This window comes from Anopheles nili, chromosome 3, assembly GCF_943737925.1.
Source record: "Anopheles nili chromosome 3, idAnoNiliSN_F5_01, whole genome shotgun sequence".
In the NCBI taxonomy this organism is placed as follows: Eukaryota; Metazoa; Arthropoda; class Insecta; order Diptera; family Culicidae; genus Anopheles; species Anopheles nili.
In genome coordinates this window covers 42,341,670-42,359,437 of record NC_071292.1, presented here as the reverse complement: position 1 = coordinate 42,359,437, position 17,768 = coordinate 42,341,670, and the positions used below count along the sequence as shown (strand labels likewise).

Below are 17,768 nucleotides of genomic sequence, written 5' to 3'. Positions count from 1 at the left end.
CTTGTAAAATAATGGCGCGGCACAACCACGTTCGCAACGCTTTTTGAATGCAACGTTTGTGCTCATTTCTTCCTCGCCCGAATCAGCAAATGAATCAGCCGCCGAGTGTCCGCGCAAAAGCTTCCACACCGGACAATCCTTTCGCCAAAGTCGCCTGCGGATAGCTTCAGCCTTTCGCGCGGTATGATCCGTTTTATTGAATAAAATATTAATGCGCCACGTATTACTTTTCCGTTCTATGCCGTTTTATTTGGATTTCGCCCCGGCATTTGCTTTTTTAATCTTTCCCTCTTCTTTTAGTTTGTTTTGTTGAGTTTGCGCTTGCCTTGACTGCATTTTCACCCGCGCGACGATGCTTTTTTTTTTGCTTGTGTCTCTCCCTTCGCCCCACCAAGGCATTTGCTCACAATCTTCAGAAGACCCTTACCAGCGAAGGGCCACTTTGGCGCTTTAACTAAGCTCTCCACTTTCGCCGGTTGCCAGCATCAGCAAAACTGCCAACACCGGGATATGAAAAATGCAAGAATAAACAACACACCGCGGGATGAAACCACGGGGCAGCGCGTTTTTGCTCGAGCCGAGTCCTGGCAAAATTGCGGACGAAGGACGAAGGACGAAGGCACACTCCTGGCACACCCGCTGGAAATGGGAATCAGCCGCAAAATGGTGACCTACGTACGGCGGTACCCAGAACGCCGACAACCGGCAAAGATGTGAGGCTGGAATGGTGGATTTTCCAACCCACTCCACTCTGTTTTTCAAACATCCAAGCCTCCAAACCCACACACCACGGTGATTGTGAACCTGCAGCGCTGGAACCGGTGCCCGGTGTGTCATCGCGCGCGTTTTCCCTATCTTATCATGCACGTAGTAAAGTTTTATCGCACAATGCTGGCTGGCGTTGCTGCCGCCCCCAACGAAAAGGGCCGTGGCAACCGTGGCAGCTCGTGCTGGGTTGACACCTGCGGTGCTCACGGTGCCTGGTTTAATGCACACCGTACCGTGCCGTTACGGGGGCGAAAAGGGGCCTGCCATTTTTCCGAGCAGTTTTTCCATTTTTGCCACCACTGCCGTTTTATTTTGTGCCGCACTCTTATCCACTATCGCACGGGGGGGATATTCCGCTTGTTCCGCGCTGGCCGCTAGCTTCTAATCCTGGAACTTTGCCAAGTGAAAAGTTTCCTAAGCTAGATTATTGCATTATATATGCATCTTTCGGCGGCGGTGCTTATCAAGGAGCCACCGTCTCTTACATCAAACGTGTAATGGAGCAGCTTTTTCGTTGCTGTTGTTGTTGCTGTCATCTTTTTGCTTAACCTCCACAATCTGAATGCTTTTGTTTCTTTCACTTTTCGGTAGATAAATGGCGCCGGATAAGTAACATCCACGCGAGACCATATGGGGCCTTTGTGTCGGCGAGTATCCGGCATTAGTGATCGCAAGCCAACCGCTCGTGCTGGTTGTGGGAAGTGAGTAAACAAAAAAAACACACACACACGGACAGAACAAGCAAACAGCAATATTTAAAACTCATTCAATTAGCGTGATATTTGATCAACACACTTCATTGGAGCGAGTTCTCTTTGCTTCGTTTGCTTTTCCAGCATGTAATTCCAATGTTAATTTAGCCAATGTGTATGTTATGTGCTGTGTGTATTTATGGTTTTAATCAACCATAACATGCTAACTTAGGAAGATAATTACTTACATTAAGTGGTTCGTATTTACCCAACATTAGACAGACTTAGTGGGTGTTTAATTATCGGTGCCTGATAAATGTTCTGTAAAGCAGCAGCAATCGAAACGGATCAAAACCACCTTTATATTTCAGTCAAAAAAGTGCATCTGTTTATATCGGCTATTGTTTTTAACAAGCTGGGAGAATGAAATTTCCATCCAACAATCGAAAAAAAACCATAATCAATCAAACCGTCACCATACTGGATATTATAATGTAGAAAATTAAAGAAATACATTATTTTTGTGAAGCTCTCTCTATGCAATCGACAGCATCCGATGGAAAACTAGCAACATTTCCTTCTTAGAACCAAACAGTTGTGGAATCGAGCTAACAACACTTCAACGGTGTACAGTTAAAAGAAAATTCTTTATTGATATTCATCCGGAAATATTTCAAAATGTTAATTAGATTGTTCATAAATACGCGCTCAAATTAGACCTAGATGTTGCGCCGTTACCGTAAAACTAAGTGCGTCTATGCATTTCCTTAAATTACCATGTAGAAAGCATTGTATGTAATTAACGTAAATCATTTAAAATTAATGCAATCGAATTTATCCATATAATACAGCCGAAACAAATTGTCACGAGTTTATGAGGTTATTGCCGATTCCCATATATCTTCGCGCTTCCTGTGCTTGCCGAACGAGGAGTTCATACATGTTCCTGCCATCAGCCATGATCAGTCGATACGATGCGACGATATAGGTGCGGACGTAATGTAAAAATATAAGGAGGTGGTATGGCGTGGGCATCTCGAGCTTTACATGCCACCCGTTACCATCGACGGCATGACTCCTCGCGCAGGTGGATATCCGTCGGCTCGGGCGATGGCAGTCGGCGGAGGACCAGCGTACTGATAGCCCACTCCTGCGCCATAAGGACCGTTCAGTGCCATACCGGGATGCGCGTAGGCAATTGCACTGGCCATGGCAGGGGTAGCGGACAAACCGATGGCTGCTCCGGTCGGTACTCGTGTGCGATCAGCTTCCGAACGCCGAGCACCGGCTGCTTGGGCGGCGTAAACGCCTCCACCATACGCTGGTTGTACTTGACTCGTGGCTCCGTAATGTCCACCGTAGCTACGATCGTCCATTCCGTACGGGGCTGCAACGCTGCTGCCGGCAAAACCGTTTGATGCCATACCGTTGGTCGTGCGAGACAGTCCACCGACAGCGTAACCTCCTCCGACACCGTAACCACCAGCACCGGGACGTGATCCAGCATCCCGGTGATCGCGATCGCTCCGACCAAATTCATCCCGACGCGGATACTTAGGACCACGATCTTCATTGCCATTGCGGTATATGCCGTCATCGCGTCCTGGTTTCGAATCGCCGAATCGACTACCTCCGCCCATTCTTCCACCGCGAGGACCACCACCACGGTCGCGGCCACCATTACCCATATTTCCACGCATGCGACCACCGCCTCCACGGTGACGGCCTCCACCGCGGGCATACTCTTGCAGTTCCGGGTTGATATACTGCAAATGACAGAAAGCGTTAAACATCCACGCGAATTATGCTGCTTTGAATTCAATCTTATTTGCTCTTCCAATACCTGATTGGCATCCTGAAGCACACTGATCAAGTCAGTAGCCTTCGATGAGTTGGCTGGAGTGAAGAACGTGTACGAAGTACCTTTGTTAGTTGAACGCCCCGTTCGCCCAATGCGATGAACATAATCTTCGGTGTTGTTTGGGAAGTCAAAATTAACGACAAACTTTACATCGTCCACATCTGGGAAGCATCGGAGCAAAAGGCGTAACGTAATGAAAAAAAAAAAAACAAAAAAGTTTTACTAAACAAGATATTGGTGGACAATTGTAAACGATTGGAATAAACCACACATCACGGTCTAAGCGCTTGCGGTTATGCCAAGCACTTTTCCCTTTCATCGCAGAAGCGTACACAAATACAAAACAGAAGCAAATCTACATACAACTAACGTAATGCATAACAATCGGAAAATCGGTCAGTCATTGCGATTTTAGAACGTGATCTCAGCTCGTTTAAAAAAAACGATACCTCAAAGTGGGTCATAGTCAAACAAACGTAGTCATTTAAAGAACGCAGCATCGACATATTCGTCAATAGAAAACTATAAAGTAATGCAATCGGCTCGTAATTCGAAATTCGGAAGGAAAACGACACACGTTACTGAAATTTAAGCAAAATTTCATGAACCACATCCAACACACATATTATGTAAATATAAAGATATACATTTTGTTTCTTAATCTGGGTTCAAATTTTCGACAATAAAAAAAAAACAGAGTAACCCCCTTAGCGTCATAACAAATGATATAAATATTAACACAGAACATGAGAACAAACGAAGCTACAAACGAACGAAAATATGTTGCCATCGGTTCACCCTACTCTACCGATTATGGTTCCCCTTCATTAATGTGTTAATGCGCGAACAGTTCCTTAAAGCACTCGTATGCCCTGGAGCATTCTGCTATAGTATCCATCTGTCGTACACCATAATATTGTGTTTATGCTTCCCAAAAAGCTCAAGGATTTGAAAGGCTAAAGCTGTCTACGAGTCGCCTCTCTTGTTAGCGAAACAATTGTAAACGTGTGCACTATGAACTCTCAACGTACGGATGTGCACGTATAAGCAGGATGTACATCTAAGCGGAAACCCTAGCCGAGAATAATACGGTCCACTGTCGTAAGAGTTGCTCTACAGAGGAGATGGCCACTTACCTATACATCAATTCGACCATCCAGGCGGTCATCCTTAAAATGCCATCTCCATCCATCCCACGTTGATCTCGTCAACTCCGTACGGGACCGTATCTTTGGGCCCTTCTATGCCGCCAACAAACGAACTATTATCAAAATGCATGCAATCCTGTTCCTACGTGCACGTCGCCAAACAACTGCGTTGGCGATCCGTTGAGATCAAGGGCAAGTGCCACGAAGTCATCGAGCGATATAGGACGACGATCGCGCCACCTCAGACGATTAGGCGACTCTATCAGATCTGGGCCTTTTGCAGATACAGTGGGGATAGTGAGCTGTACCCATTTAGGAACTGGCGCGCATTACCGACTATAATCAAAACGCAACTAACGAAGGCGAGGCCGTTATGACTCATCACTCAGAAAGATAAGAGGGGGCACGAATTCGTTAGACACCCTTGACGATCCCTAAACTTGTCATTTGTGAAGCGGTAATTGCACCAATCAGCAAAAACAACCAGAAAATCTATCAGGCAACGAGCACTCCCTATCTCCACGTGATTCGTCGTCATCGATCAGTCCGCACGAAAGCATCTCCACACCAGCCACTATCCATTCTCGATCGCTCGGTTGGCTGATATGGCATACGCATCAAACGAGCGCCTGCCAACGAACACTCGACGGACGGAATCCGATTTCTTCTATCTACGAACGGAAACACCAAGCATTGACAATCATCTACAAACCCTGCTCCGCCGTGCGACGCTTTCTGTAAAAGAAATATAAGAATAAACGAATAGTTTTGTTTGCATATAGCCGATTGTCAATTGCGTTGGTAAATGCGTGCTTCCGTTCCAAGTATGATCGGAGGTAAATCCCTCTAGGCATGGATTCCGTGCGACAAGAGAACGAGTTGAGATTTTGTCACGCTGGTGCTGATAGTTCCTCGAGACAGATGAGCGGACACCACGAACAAACGAACACTGGTGTGGTACGCCTTGTTCGCCATGGCATTATAATGTTGTGCCACTCACCGAACGATGAAGCACAAAATCATTTTGTCTGTTGATTCATTTTGTTCGTTAACACGCTCGATATAAACAACGACTGACCAGAGTTCGTAACCAGATACGGTTAAAAATAACAAAATGTAAGGAAAATACGTTCGAGAAATTCAATTACATCGTCCCTGCTACCATCCACTACTACCACAAAACAGAGAAAACCAAAAATGCAAAAGGCACATATATGAAAATAGGTTTAGCAGTTTCGCCAACTGCTGGCAAATTCTACCGTATACAATAATTCTCACCTAAACCGCGCGAGGCCACATCTGTCGCGACCAGGATACCATTATTCGAGCGGCGGAATGTGTTCAGAACGTAATCGCGGTCCTTTTGAGATTTATCGCCGTGAATTCCATCCGCACGCCAACCCTGCCGACGAATTACGTTCACAATTTTGTCCACTTTGCGCTTCGTTTCGACGAAGATGATGGTTTTGCCATCATTCTGCGCTGAAATTTGCTCCAGCAACTTGAACATACGATTCTCTTTCTCATACTCTTCGCAGCAATCGATAATTTGCAGAATGTTTTCGTTCGCAGCCAGATTCAACGAGCCGATGTTTATCTGAATGTAATCGCGCAGGAACTCCTCAGCCAGCTTGCGGATTTCCTTGGGCCAGGTAGCGGACCACATCAGCACCTGGCGATCGGGACGGATTTGCGAGATGATCTTGCGAATTTGCGGCTCGAAGCCCATGTCCAGCATACGATCGGCTTCGTCCAACACGAGGTACGTGCAACGGCGCAGATTGGTTGTTTCACGCTCGAGAAAATCAATCAACCGTCCCGGAGTGGCGATTACGATCTCAACACCACGACGAAGATCATTCTCCTGCGGATATTTTGACGCTCCTCCAAACACACACGTATTGTAGATGCCCATTCGACGTCCGAAATCGTCGCACACCTGCTTTATCTGCTGGGCTAACTCACGCGTTGGCGCCAGAACCAGCGCAATGGGACCGTCACCTCGCACGATACGCGGCTGGTTGCTAATGTGCACCAACGCAGGCAGGATGTAGGCGAGCGTTTTGCCACTACCCGTCTTGGCGATACCGACCATATCGCGACCGCTCATTGCAATAGACCAACCGACCGCCTGGATGAAGGTCGGTTCTTTAAATGCCTGTCTCTGGAACTCATCCAGCATGTACTGCGGAAAGCCACTCTCGTGAAAATGAAGTATGGGTGCAGGCACATTCTTTCCGTACACCGTTATCTCGTTCTTATCCAAGTACTGATCGACCTCCGCTCGAGAACGGTTCAGGACGCTGCTAGCTGGCTGGAAGAAGTTTTTCTGGAAAGCTTCCAGCTTTACCTGATCCCACCGGATGCTGCGCAAATTTTCCCCGTTTCGTTCCATGCGATCGAAACGCTTCTCCACCCGGCCACCGTTGCGGTCGTTGCGTCTCATTAAGCTAGAAGTACCTCCGCCTCCGAAACTACGACTACTTCGTTCAGCACTGCGACTGTCTCGGCCACCACGGCGTATCCTGCAAAAACGAAAAAATAACGTTAACATTGTGCCTTACATTTACACGCGAATGGTTGCTGGCTGAAATGCCTACATTTTCAATACCCAATTTCAAGCAAATAGCACCAAATAGCCGCAGGAAATCCAAACGAAACCACAGCTGGCTGCCTAAAACAAGATGGCGTACGGTTGGAAAACTTTTGTTTTGTCCACAATTCAACAAACCGCTGTCGTTTCTTCGAATCGTTTTCAAGTTTAGCGTAGGGAGAGGTGGGAAAACTACCGTGATTTGACAAATAATGAAAATTTTGTCTGACACTTCAGAGCCAAACTGAGAAACATAAATGTTAGTTTAAAAGCAAACTGAACGTTGTTCACGATAGTTTCTCTATCTTTGCGACTTTTTATTAAATGATGTTGATTGTCAGCCTTGAAAATGAGATAGTTTTTGCTTAAAAAGCCTTAATTAAAATCCTAAGCCAACGTACAATATTGCAGCAGAAAACACGTTTTGATCCAACCTTGTGTACATCCACATTATGTTTCGTGGTACTTCGAACAAAACATTACTACAGTAAACAAATCAGTTTGAACAAAATGCGCAAACTGCAACATGGATGAATCTAACCGTGAAGTGTTATTTCTCTCAAAATTACAGTTTTGTGAGTTCAACAAACCGTTACTTGTGGAAGAAATTGCTCTAGCTGATCATCCTGCTTACATTCACTATGGTAAATGCTCAGTCATAGGAAAAATAGCATTCATCGAAAATAGCTTAGAAAGCTTACATATTCCTGATCTGCCTGAGTAAGAGACACTGATTTTTTCATTTGAAAATGCGTCAATGAAATCATGTCTCCATTTTTTTCATCATTTCATTTTTTCCAGAGAATTACAGCTCGCTGATAGTACATGCAGTATCCAACTTCATTTGGAATGCTACCATGGTCCAATTGTGAGAGCCAGCCATGTCGAAGTAACAGGGATAGTAAAGTTACAAAACACCACGAGTGATTTCATAACGGACTCGGAACATTTGCGAAACACTCTGCTTATGCATACAGATCGTTCCAAGTTTAAACAAGAATTCGAAGCTATGATAAATAGCTATCGCCCATTTATTGAAGTCAACGATATTCGCACGGTTGCCAAGGCACGAGAACTAATTGCATGTAATTTAAAAATGAGAATGCTTAGCTCTTTTCAAACAAAGTGAAATTAAAATAGAGAATCTTTCAACTTATAGGCTGGGTACCAAAATGAGCATTGTATACATATCAAGAAGTATATGTGTGGGATATTTTATTCAGTAGAATATATGATAAAGTATATTATAAATTGAATTTCCTAACGCATACCTTACAAGCAAAAACCAGCATGAAATCGCAAGATAGAAAATGAAACAATGGTTTCCCGTTGGCCGATTTGCCAACCCTGCAAATAATATCAGAAAGCCGGCATGACTTGAGTTATAACTGTCGAACGATCCAAACAGCTTTTGACGTTTGGTGTGTTTTCATATGCGCAGGCGTTCGTGTCAGATACCGTGGAAGGATGACGTTTGTCGCGAAGTATACACAAAACGAAAAAAATCTTACTATCTTCTAATTTTCATCTACGAAAAACACTGTTAAATTAGAGTAAAGGTAATTGCAAATGCCATTAATATAAAGAATAAACAACTTTTATTTCCGCCATTGCCCTATCGTGATTTTTCCACGAGAAACGTTACAAAATGTGCACGATTTCTGATTCTTTGTTTCATATCCAGACAGGAAGTGAAGTTAACCAGCAAGTATGAACAAATCGAACGAAAAAAGTATACACGAAATGTTGAAAAACACTCCGTCCATGAACGATAGTACCGATGTGGTACATACAGGCTCCGAGCAGCAAACCATAAAGCACTCTACCACGTTGACGCTACGCAACGTCAGCAATCACAGCCTATCCTCGCCGACATCGGTCAGTCTGGAAGACGAATCGGCATACATTAAGAATGGCTCTTCAAAGCTAGATTCATTTCGAAACTGGAGCATCACTACGTACAAGTGCACCAAACAAATCATGCTCGAAAAACTCGGCAAATCCACACGCACAGTCGATCTGGAGCTTGAAGCGCAAATCGATCAGCTGAAAGAGACGCAGAAAAAATATCTCAGTATATTGCGCTTATCGCGTGCGTTCACTTCACACTTTTACAATTGCATGCAAACGCAAAGCCTATTGTCTGAAACATTCTCCGATTTAGCGCAAAAAAGTCCCGAATTGCAGGAGGAGTTTCTTCGCAACGCTGAGACCCAGCGTATTCTTACGAAGAACGGTGAACTGCTGCTGAATGCGTTGAATTTTTTCATATCGTCCATCAATACGCTGTGTAACAAAACGATCGAAGACACGCTGCTCACAATTCGGCAATACGAACTGGCCCGCGTGGAGTATGATGCCTACCGAGTAGATATGGAGCAGCAGCGAACAGGTGGGAGCGAACCACAGCAAAAGTATTCGAACGATGAAGTGCAGAAAAAATATGAAAAATGCAAAGACCAGTACGAAAAGCTGCGTTCGGACATAGTTGTTAAAATGCAATTTCTTGAAGAAAACCGGGTAAATAATCCTTCTCGTTGGCGCACATTGCCTTACTCATACCCAAGTTTCACAGATGTTAATTTATTTATTTTACTGGATCTTTAGATCAAGGTCATGCACAAACAGCTGCTGCTCTTCCATAATGCCATTGCAGCATACTTTGCCGGAAATGCGAATGGTCTAGAAAAGACCCTACAGCAGTTTAATATCAGCGTGAGTATTACCCCAAAATATATCGTACAACATGTACTGATAACCGATAATATTTCTGATTTTTCGGATTATAGTTGAAGAGTCCAAATTCTGTTACTAGTTCATGGCTGGAACAGTAGGATGTAATGTCATTCCAAACAACCCGAGGATCTGATGAATCATTGTCGTATAAAGTATTTGAACTGAATGTGATTTTGGCTCCTAACGGGCACGAGGATCAGATGTACGCATTGTATTTTCATTCTCACTTAGAACAGCCCGTTCATGATGATAGACGACATGGCTCCACTATACGAGGAGAAGGAGTATTTGAGATTAATTCCCAATTTCTACGACGTTGAATATTTCTCATCATTTTAGGTTCCTACACTGGAGATTTCGCTTTTACTTTTAGTTTGTTTGCTACATGCTTTTTTTGTATTTAACCTAACACCTTAATTAACGCTGTAAACGTAAATTATTTTGCATGTTTTGACCAACAGTAAAAATAACCTAGTCATATTTTTATTTTTGAATGACAAAACAATACGATTGAAGCACCGCTTAGTGTTTGTTACATTTAGGTTTCTACAGATTGCAAGTGTTCTGCACACATCTGATCATTTCACTTGGAAAAGCTTATCTTTTTACCTTAGAGCCTGCAGCGAAAAAATCGTTGGATAGCGTACGTCCATTGTCCCTGTATAGCATTTTCCAAAAAAACAGAGAGGGGCTTTAGGAGATCAGTGAATCGGTCACTATCTTCGCTGGCTACGGTTGAACGCCAATCGAGAATGAATATAGTCAGAAAGGATATACAGCACCATGACCGCACACATGAACCCACTTAATATTAGGAGGTAATACACAATCACACCAAAAAAATACTCGTAAAAACACGTAAAAAACTCACATTGTGGAGTTGAAGATTCTGGGTGTAGGCAGTCTGTACACTACATTCTCACATACACGCTCACGAAAGCAGAACGGCACGTGCGATAGGGGTCATACAAGAAAAAATAAATAAAAGGAAGCTTGCATGGCGTGATTGTGTTATTGGATGACGCCAATGTTCAAAAGTTCGAAGCAGAGTTGATGGAAAAGATGTTTTGGTTTTCCATGTAATAAAATGTAACGTAAATTATAGCTTCTCAAAAATAATAATTAAACTAAAACAATACCTCGAGTTTTTAATTTACTTAGATGAAATCACTTTAATTTTTATTTTAAAATGTCCAAGTTTTAATTTATCAAATTTACTCTTTTGGTTCAAACCCAATCACTTTATTGGAGGCCTGCAGAAAGCTCTTCAAAGACGAAGGAAAAACCGACAACAGTTTGAAACGGTCACCCATTTTAGACGGATTCGTCAATTCCTCATAGCCTTGCTGCAGGATTACCTTGTAATTTTCATCAGCAGTTGCATTCAACAAACTCTAATGAAGACAGGAGAAAATTTTAAAGCTAACGATAATCATTTCTTTTTTTTTAGTTATCAACTTACTTTCAATCGTGTAGAACCCTGCATCGCTTCAAGGAAAACACCCTGCGGAACAGGGCCGAGCGTAATAGCTGTTTCGTCCTGTTCGAGGAAATGTTTTAAAAATCCGAAATCCACATCAGCTGTCAAATCGGCGCTTCCAGGATCTTGAAGCGGGTCATGCAGTTGATGATTTTTGAAGGACTGTAATACATTTCAAAAAAAAAATGTAGCGTATACCTTTGTTGTGATAAAATCTGCTTACTCTCAGTGTATCCGTTTTGTCGCCCTCATGACCGTAATCGATTATCAGGCCGAAGCCACCATGTTTTTCAAAACGTTTCGCTATATTTTGGACGATTTGTTCTGCTTCAAATGAAATTTCAAGTCGTGTCCGTTCCTTCAGAAGGTGCGCTTTGCTGTCGAATCTTTTCCCGAACACTACCGAGTAAGGCGTTGCTTTTGAGGATTGTATAAATCGGAAGCCAGGTTCGCTTTGTTTAGGATCTATGTCTACAAGAACCTCTTTCCATGCCGCACTATCCTCCTTGGCTTTTTTACAAAACACGTGCACCGGAAGTGCATCGAAGAACTCATTTGCAATAACGATGGAAAATCCTTTCGGCACATCCACAATGTCGCTGTACCAACGAACGCTGACACCGGAATTTGTTGTTCCTTCTTGCACGTGCGAGTCGTCCTCATCGATTGACAGGCGATGTGATTTCCCATTGCAGAGCCTTTCGGCTTGTACTTGTTGCAAAAGTGGACTCATTTCCACTAAGTGCACACTGATACGATCCTTCGATAGGCCCAACTTTTCAAATACTCGCAACATATCTTGCATAAGCGTACCTTTACCCGGTCCAAGTTCAACAAGCTGGATTTTACCATCGTAGTTGAATTTTTGCAACTCATTTATACACCAAACCGCAAGTAGCTGTGGACAGAAAAGCAGAGTGTTTCAGTATGGAAATCATCGTAACGACCTAAAAAAGGAATGGACAATTGTAGCTAAGTTACCTCGCCGAAAATTTGACCAATTTCAGGAGCCGTTACGAAATCACCGCCTGTACCGAAAACCTTGCCTTTTGTGCTGTAATATCCGGCACTGGGATTGAGCAGGACCTCTCGCATGTATGTTGCGACCGTAATCGGTCCCGTGGCGCGTATCCTAGCATGCAGTGTTTGCGCCAATGGTCTCCTTTCCGAATTGTTGGGAGCCTCCTTCGCAACCTCGCGACGTAAGTTTTTTAATTCCGTAATTGCTCTTCGGTTAACGGCTTTGTAGCATTGTGACCGGCAAATTACACGTGTTGTGCCGTATACTGGTGGCGTACTTAGCAGTCCTAGTAAACGCGAATTGCAACACTTTCGTAACGTATTCATTTTGCGCCGGCCAAGACAACAACACGGCCCGGCTGATTTGTCAAAATAAACGCATACCCACGCACTTACAAAACTACGGACGGAACAACAAAATCTGTTTGACAGCACATCCAAATAAACACAAATTGGGGAATTCAAATACGAGCATCCCAGATCTGTTGCAAATGAAAACCTTTTTATTCATCCTACAATAATTAGTTTTTTTGTTAAGCAAAAAAGTTATATTATATAAGTGTGCCAAGTTTGTTATACAAAACATATCAGGAATTTCATGTGTGATTGATATTTTGAAAACGTATAATAGCAACATATATTTTTCAATTAAATTTTTACTTTTTATCTATTACGATCCACTTGTTATTGGAAAATTTCACTTTCAGGTTGTATGGTTTGAAGAACATTGAGTAAATAAGCTCTATGATGCTTATTAGCGAGACTCCAAAAAATAATCCTCCAATGCCACCTAATGAGACTGAACATAATATTTTACAATTTTTAAAGTCAACGTCACCGTGCTCGTGACTTACCGACAAAATCAAGCTTATTTCGGATTACACGTCTTTGGTAGCGGAAAATTGGGACATTCAGCACTTCGAGTATGACTTTTCCTGGTTCCGAAGCTGTTTCTGTAGACTGGTACGTTTCACTAGCAATCGAACAGTTGAATGCAGGTTATTGTGAGAATAGTGCGTTTGGAATTCTTACCCAATCACGTGTGTTTCCAGAGATTCACATGATTGCATGCATGAACTTTCTTTATGCACGGCATGTACGTGTTTGGTATAATATTTTACGTTTGCTGGAATACAAAGTAATGAGCTGTGACTACTCATATGAGATCTTTTTCTGTCGATACGCTTAGGTCATACCTTTGTTTATGCAGAGAAGACCTTTGAAATCGCAGTAGAACTCTTCAACTGAAAATAAAAAAAGCTTATAAAACCTATGCAAAATAAAACAAATACAACAATGTGCTCACATTCTTTCGGAGACGTTGGAATGGTGCAGTTGCAAAACTGCAGCTCGAGTTGGATTCGATTATATAAAAAACACTGCGAAAAGCTATACGCTAACGTCGGCGATAGTCTTTCAGAGGGAAATTTGCAGTTCCGTTTGTCGATCGGCTCATCTTTTACCTCTTGCTTGTTGACGGTTTCGGTGATCTAGCGAACGGCAGAGTACATTTTATGCAAAAGTTAAAAAGAATTTAAATGATTTTGTTACAATCGCACCTGAAGCATGAAATGAGACACAAAGCCAGACTTTCTGAGCGCATAAAATGGCTCCACAAAGTTGGGATAGTCTTCGGGGCTGTGAATGTACATCTTAAAAAATGAAAGAAGCAAAATTCTGAAGCATTTTGGAATGCCGTTTCCGTTCGTTGTTTGTTACCATGTAATTGATAGTATCGTGATTTCGATAGCGAAACTCTAATCTTCTTTTACGGGTCCAAAAGTTAAACTGTAACGGTAACTGTTCAAACTGTAACCCACTAAAATAAATAAAAATGTTATGGAAAAAAGTACTCGAGCTAAAATAATGTATCACTAAATACAGGATGATAAATCATGGAACCTACTGATTATAGATACTGTTGGTCGTAAAGCAGCTCCCCATTTCGGTAAGCGTAAATTCGAAGAGACGGTCACAATCGTACGGTTCTCCAATAAACTTCACGTCAAACAAGACCTCCTTACAATCGGAGGGAAGAAACTAAAGCAACCAGATATTAATCACTCAATCGTCGTTTGTAATATACATTTGGAACATTTACTCACTTTAGTTTTCATTACTTGCAGATTGAGATTACAGGTACTGTTAAGACCCTCGCATATACCGGTGATGTCTTCGTCCAGGTTACTATTTGGGCTAACGAACAGATAGGTTTGCGCCACTTTCGGCCACTGGTAAATCGAACTGTAAATTAAACAACCCAACATCAATCAAGAACCTACTAGCGAAGGCATTCATAGTAGCCCACCTTTTGGTTGGAGTAAAGTTTGTGGCCTGCCAATACTCCTTCAGAAAGTTCGATATCTGATTGGTGCGACCTTTTGCGTAACATAACGAGATGGCCGGAAATGTGCTGTTCCATTCGAGATAGGATGTGTCTGGATTGACGCTGATCGTATCCTCGTACGTATCGATCGTGAAGAGCAGAATACACACCATCGATGCGAATGATACGCACAAAATTAACACCCAAAAGCATCTGCAAAAAACTGACTTTAATATTCTTAACAGTAATAAACCTTTTTTACAAAAATATCTAATTGGTTATCCCTAACATATGATACTTATAAGTACTAGAAACTGGCAAGTTAGATTAAAACAAATAACCTAAAATCTAAATATACTTTGTAACATTTATCGCATTGTTTTCAATAACTACAAAACATGTAACGCAACTTTCAAAAGTTACATATGATTTCTACGCTCAAAAATGGATCCATTTATTTTGCAGAATTACTGCTTTGCCATATGGCTGTCTGCTTTTAGGGCGACAAATAACAATTTCTTACAGGCTTTTCTGCTACTGTACGGCTTACTAAAAACAAACTTAGTTTTCTGGTTTCCTTTAAATTTGCTTACTGTCGACAATATTTTTATTCATATCATCGTAATCCGTGTACTATGTGCAATTGTCGCACACTTATGAGCATAATAATCTATTTCATCCAAACTAAGGATAATATTTTTTTTTCATCAGACATTTAAGCATAACCAAATAGAGCCATTGAGATTATTATTTGCTTCATATAACCTAGGTAATTGTGATTATATACTATGTTTAAAATCTATGTTTTACTAAAAATAGTTATAATGAACAGTAGTTCATGAAATAATCTCTGATATGTCATTTTCAGCATAATTGGAATCAGTTACTTACCTTCCATAGTTGTTACACCTAGTCCCAAGGAATTTGATTCCATTTATCGTACTGTTATCTACTGCTTGTCGCAGACGATAGCTAATCAAGAGTTTGGTCTTTAACGCTCCCTCAAGCTTGCGAGATTTCTTTTGCGGAACAGAAAACGTTTGTAAGTTTAAATTGGTTTTGCGACGTTTTTTCGCCCACTTTGAATAGTTGTGTTGTTTTTGTTTAAAAGCCAACCAGGATGTAGTATGCATGGGCATTATTAAGGCATTGAATGCAACACTCCTGTTACGCTTTGCTATTTTATTCTATTTGTCACCACACACCGGAAAACGCAGCTCTAATGAACTCTAAACGTTGGTTTTCCAACCGCTGCAAAGTGATAATGGATCTTTTAGTAACTTATTCGATTGCTTTTATGTACTTGGAACGATACGGACTTGCGTGTTTTATCCAATACTGCTTTCGTGTTATCGTAACGAGCTCGATTTTTATCAAAGTCCAGCATATTCTGCAGCACGTTATGCTAATTACATACTGGTTGTTCTCATATCTACACAAGCCGTTTAACCGGTCATATTCACAATTATAATTGCGTGCAGGATATGATTCATTTACAATTACCTTTAATGCTAAAGCAAATCATAATGCTGTTTGCGTATTTTACGAAAAAAATATGTTTTAAACATTTTATCATTGATTATCTCATGATTGATAGGTTGGAGGAATCATGATGGATAGATCAGATTTAGATTAATTGGTGGAATAAATCAACATTTGAGTTATTTCTACACTTTGAGAAATTTTTCCTATTTGCTTTTTTTCCGTGTGTATTGCTCATTGAAAAAAGCTACATATATATTCCAGTCGGAGCCCCCGACAATATCAAACATATGTTCAAGCGAATTGTGTGGATTACTGCGCCTGAAAAATGCCATTAATCTTTTTTCAGCGCTGGTTATAAAAATAATTATAAATAAACACCACTTTCCATCCCAACCGGCACCACCCACCGACCGGCATTAAACGCAAACCATGCTTGAATGAAAATCCTTGTTTTTCCCCCAACGAGCAAGTTCCTCTTCCAGCAGACAAGACAGGAAGGCATGTACTTTAAGCACGCGATACAGCTGTACAAGCCATTTTCACCAACGGCTCAGGGGTTTATACAGCGAAAATAGTTTAGCACACCCAGGGAGGTGGAACGAAAATCAACCCATATTTGCCCATATTAAACAGAAGGGCGTTTTTCATGGCATGCTACGAGATTCCATTTGAAAAAACAAAGCTAAATCTTCTTTTGCATAATATGTGTTCCGATTAATAAGGGAGTAATCGTGACAATTTAGTTTATAATTTTAGGCTTGATTTTATACAAAAAAAAATTGTTTGAGCTTTAAGTCGTGCTTCGCGCAAACTCGTACCCAATTCTTACGAACGAACGGTAGCGGAATGTTCCAGCCAACATCGACATTCGATCGAACGAGCTGCAAAATGCCAACGTACTTCGTGCCTGAGACAAAACAGCCCACCTCAACCAAGCGACCGAAATGCCACCGATAACCCACAGCAACGGGTTCGTTGTTTATCGTTGCACAACACGGAGTGCGTTTTTCCGCGAGGAAAATCAATTTCCACGCGATCAGCATAGCACAACACAAGGACCAAACGTTCCCGCAACAGCAGTGTACCGGACACAGCAGCGATCTAGCTTGTGCAATAGTGCGTATCGTGAACAGGGTGCAATTCGTTTTATTTTACGCTGATGCATGTTCCGTTCGAACCGTAATCGTGTTTGGTGTTGATCGTCTGCAGTACACGTTTTCCGGTGCGGGAAAGCAGTGGTAAGTGGTGTAATCCTGCAGGACTCCATCGGGCTCAGGCGTCGCCCTCCGTTTGTGAGGCCATTCTTTTTTTTGCGCCTTCCAAATTACAAGTGGACATCGGGAGACGTCCACTCGTCAGTCGAAAAGTGATTTAGACCTGCCATCTTACCGTACTCCTGGCGACCTATCGATTGCACTGCAATACGATCCAACCCACACCTAATGTAATGATGGTAATTTTCCGCCAAATAATTTCCCTCACTGAGCCTTAGGAGGCCTTTGTCGCCCGGCGGAAAACCCACTGTGAACCAATTGTTTCGTATTTAACAATCCGCCGCCCACACACACACGCAGCCGGCGCACCCTCGTGCCAGCTTCGTACAATTACGCAGGGTGTCGAAGGGGCGGAACAGCAAATCCGGTAGTGATAAATTGTTCC

The 17,768-nt window shown here is 42.2% G+C and overlaps 4 protein-coding genes across 4 annotated transcripts; 1 reads left to right on the top strand and 3 right to left on the bottom strand.

Annotated features, from left to right (window-relative positions):
• Positions 1-2,102: 2,102 nt before the first annotated feature.
• Positions 2,103-7,513, bottom strand: LOC128724366 (uncharacterized). Its single transcript, XM_053818092.1, has 4 exons — positions 7,497-7,513; positions 5,748-6,994; positions 3,304-3,482; positions 2,103-3,226 (listed from the first exon to the last, which is right to left on the bottom strand). The coding sequence occupies exons 1-4, from the start codon at positions 7,511-7,513 to the stop codon at positions 2,504-2,506; spliced, it is 2,166 nt and encodes a 721-aa protein (XP_053674067.1). The 3' UTR covers positions 2,103-2,503.
• Positions 7,514-8,569: 1,056 nt separating this feature from the next.
• On the top strand, positions 8,570-9,896 carry LOC128725609 (arfaptin-2). Its single transcript, XM_053819367.1, has 4 exons — positions 8,570-8,621; positions 8,747-9,582; positions 9,670-9,777; positions 9,852-9,896. Exons 2-4 carry the CDS (start codon positions 8,773-8,775, stop codon positions 9,894-9,896), a joined length of 963 nt encoding a protein of 320 aa, XP_053675342.1. The 5' UTR covers positions 8,570-8,621; positions 8,747-8,772.
• A 1,054-nt stretch (positions 9,897-10,950) lies between these two features.
• Positions 10,951-12,388, bottom strand: LOC128725564 (protein arginine methyltransferase NDUFAF7 homolog, mitochondrial). The gene is made up of 4 exons (XM_053819318.1): positions 12,260-12,388; positions 11,502-12,176; positions 11,261-11,440; positions 10,951-11,192 (listed from the first exon to the last, which is right to left on the bottom strand). Exons 1-4 carry the CDS (start codon positions 12,371-12,373, stop codon positions 11,013-11,015), a joined length of 1,149 nt encoding a protein of 382 aa, XP_053675293.1. The 5' UTR covers positions 12,374-12,388; the 3' UTR covers positions 10,951-11,012.
• Positions 12,389-12,954: 566 nt separating this feature from the next.
• Positions 12,955-14,797, bottom strand: LOC128724364 (sodium channel protein Nach). The gene is made up of 10 exons (XM_053818090.1): positions 14,581-14,797; positions 14,404-14,519; positions 14,205-14,338; positions 14,018-14,117; positions 13,858-13,950; positions 13,605-13,788; positions 13,495-13,542; positions 13,331-13,424; positions 13,153-13,271; positions 12,955-13,097 (listed from the first exon to the last, which is right to left on the bottom strand). Exons 1-10 carry the CDS (start codon positions 14,795-14,797, stop codon positions 12,955-12,957), a joined length of 1,248 nt encoding a protein of 415 aa, XP_053674065.1.
• Positions 14,798-17,768: the final 2,971 nt, after the last annotated feature.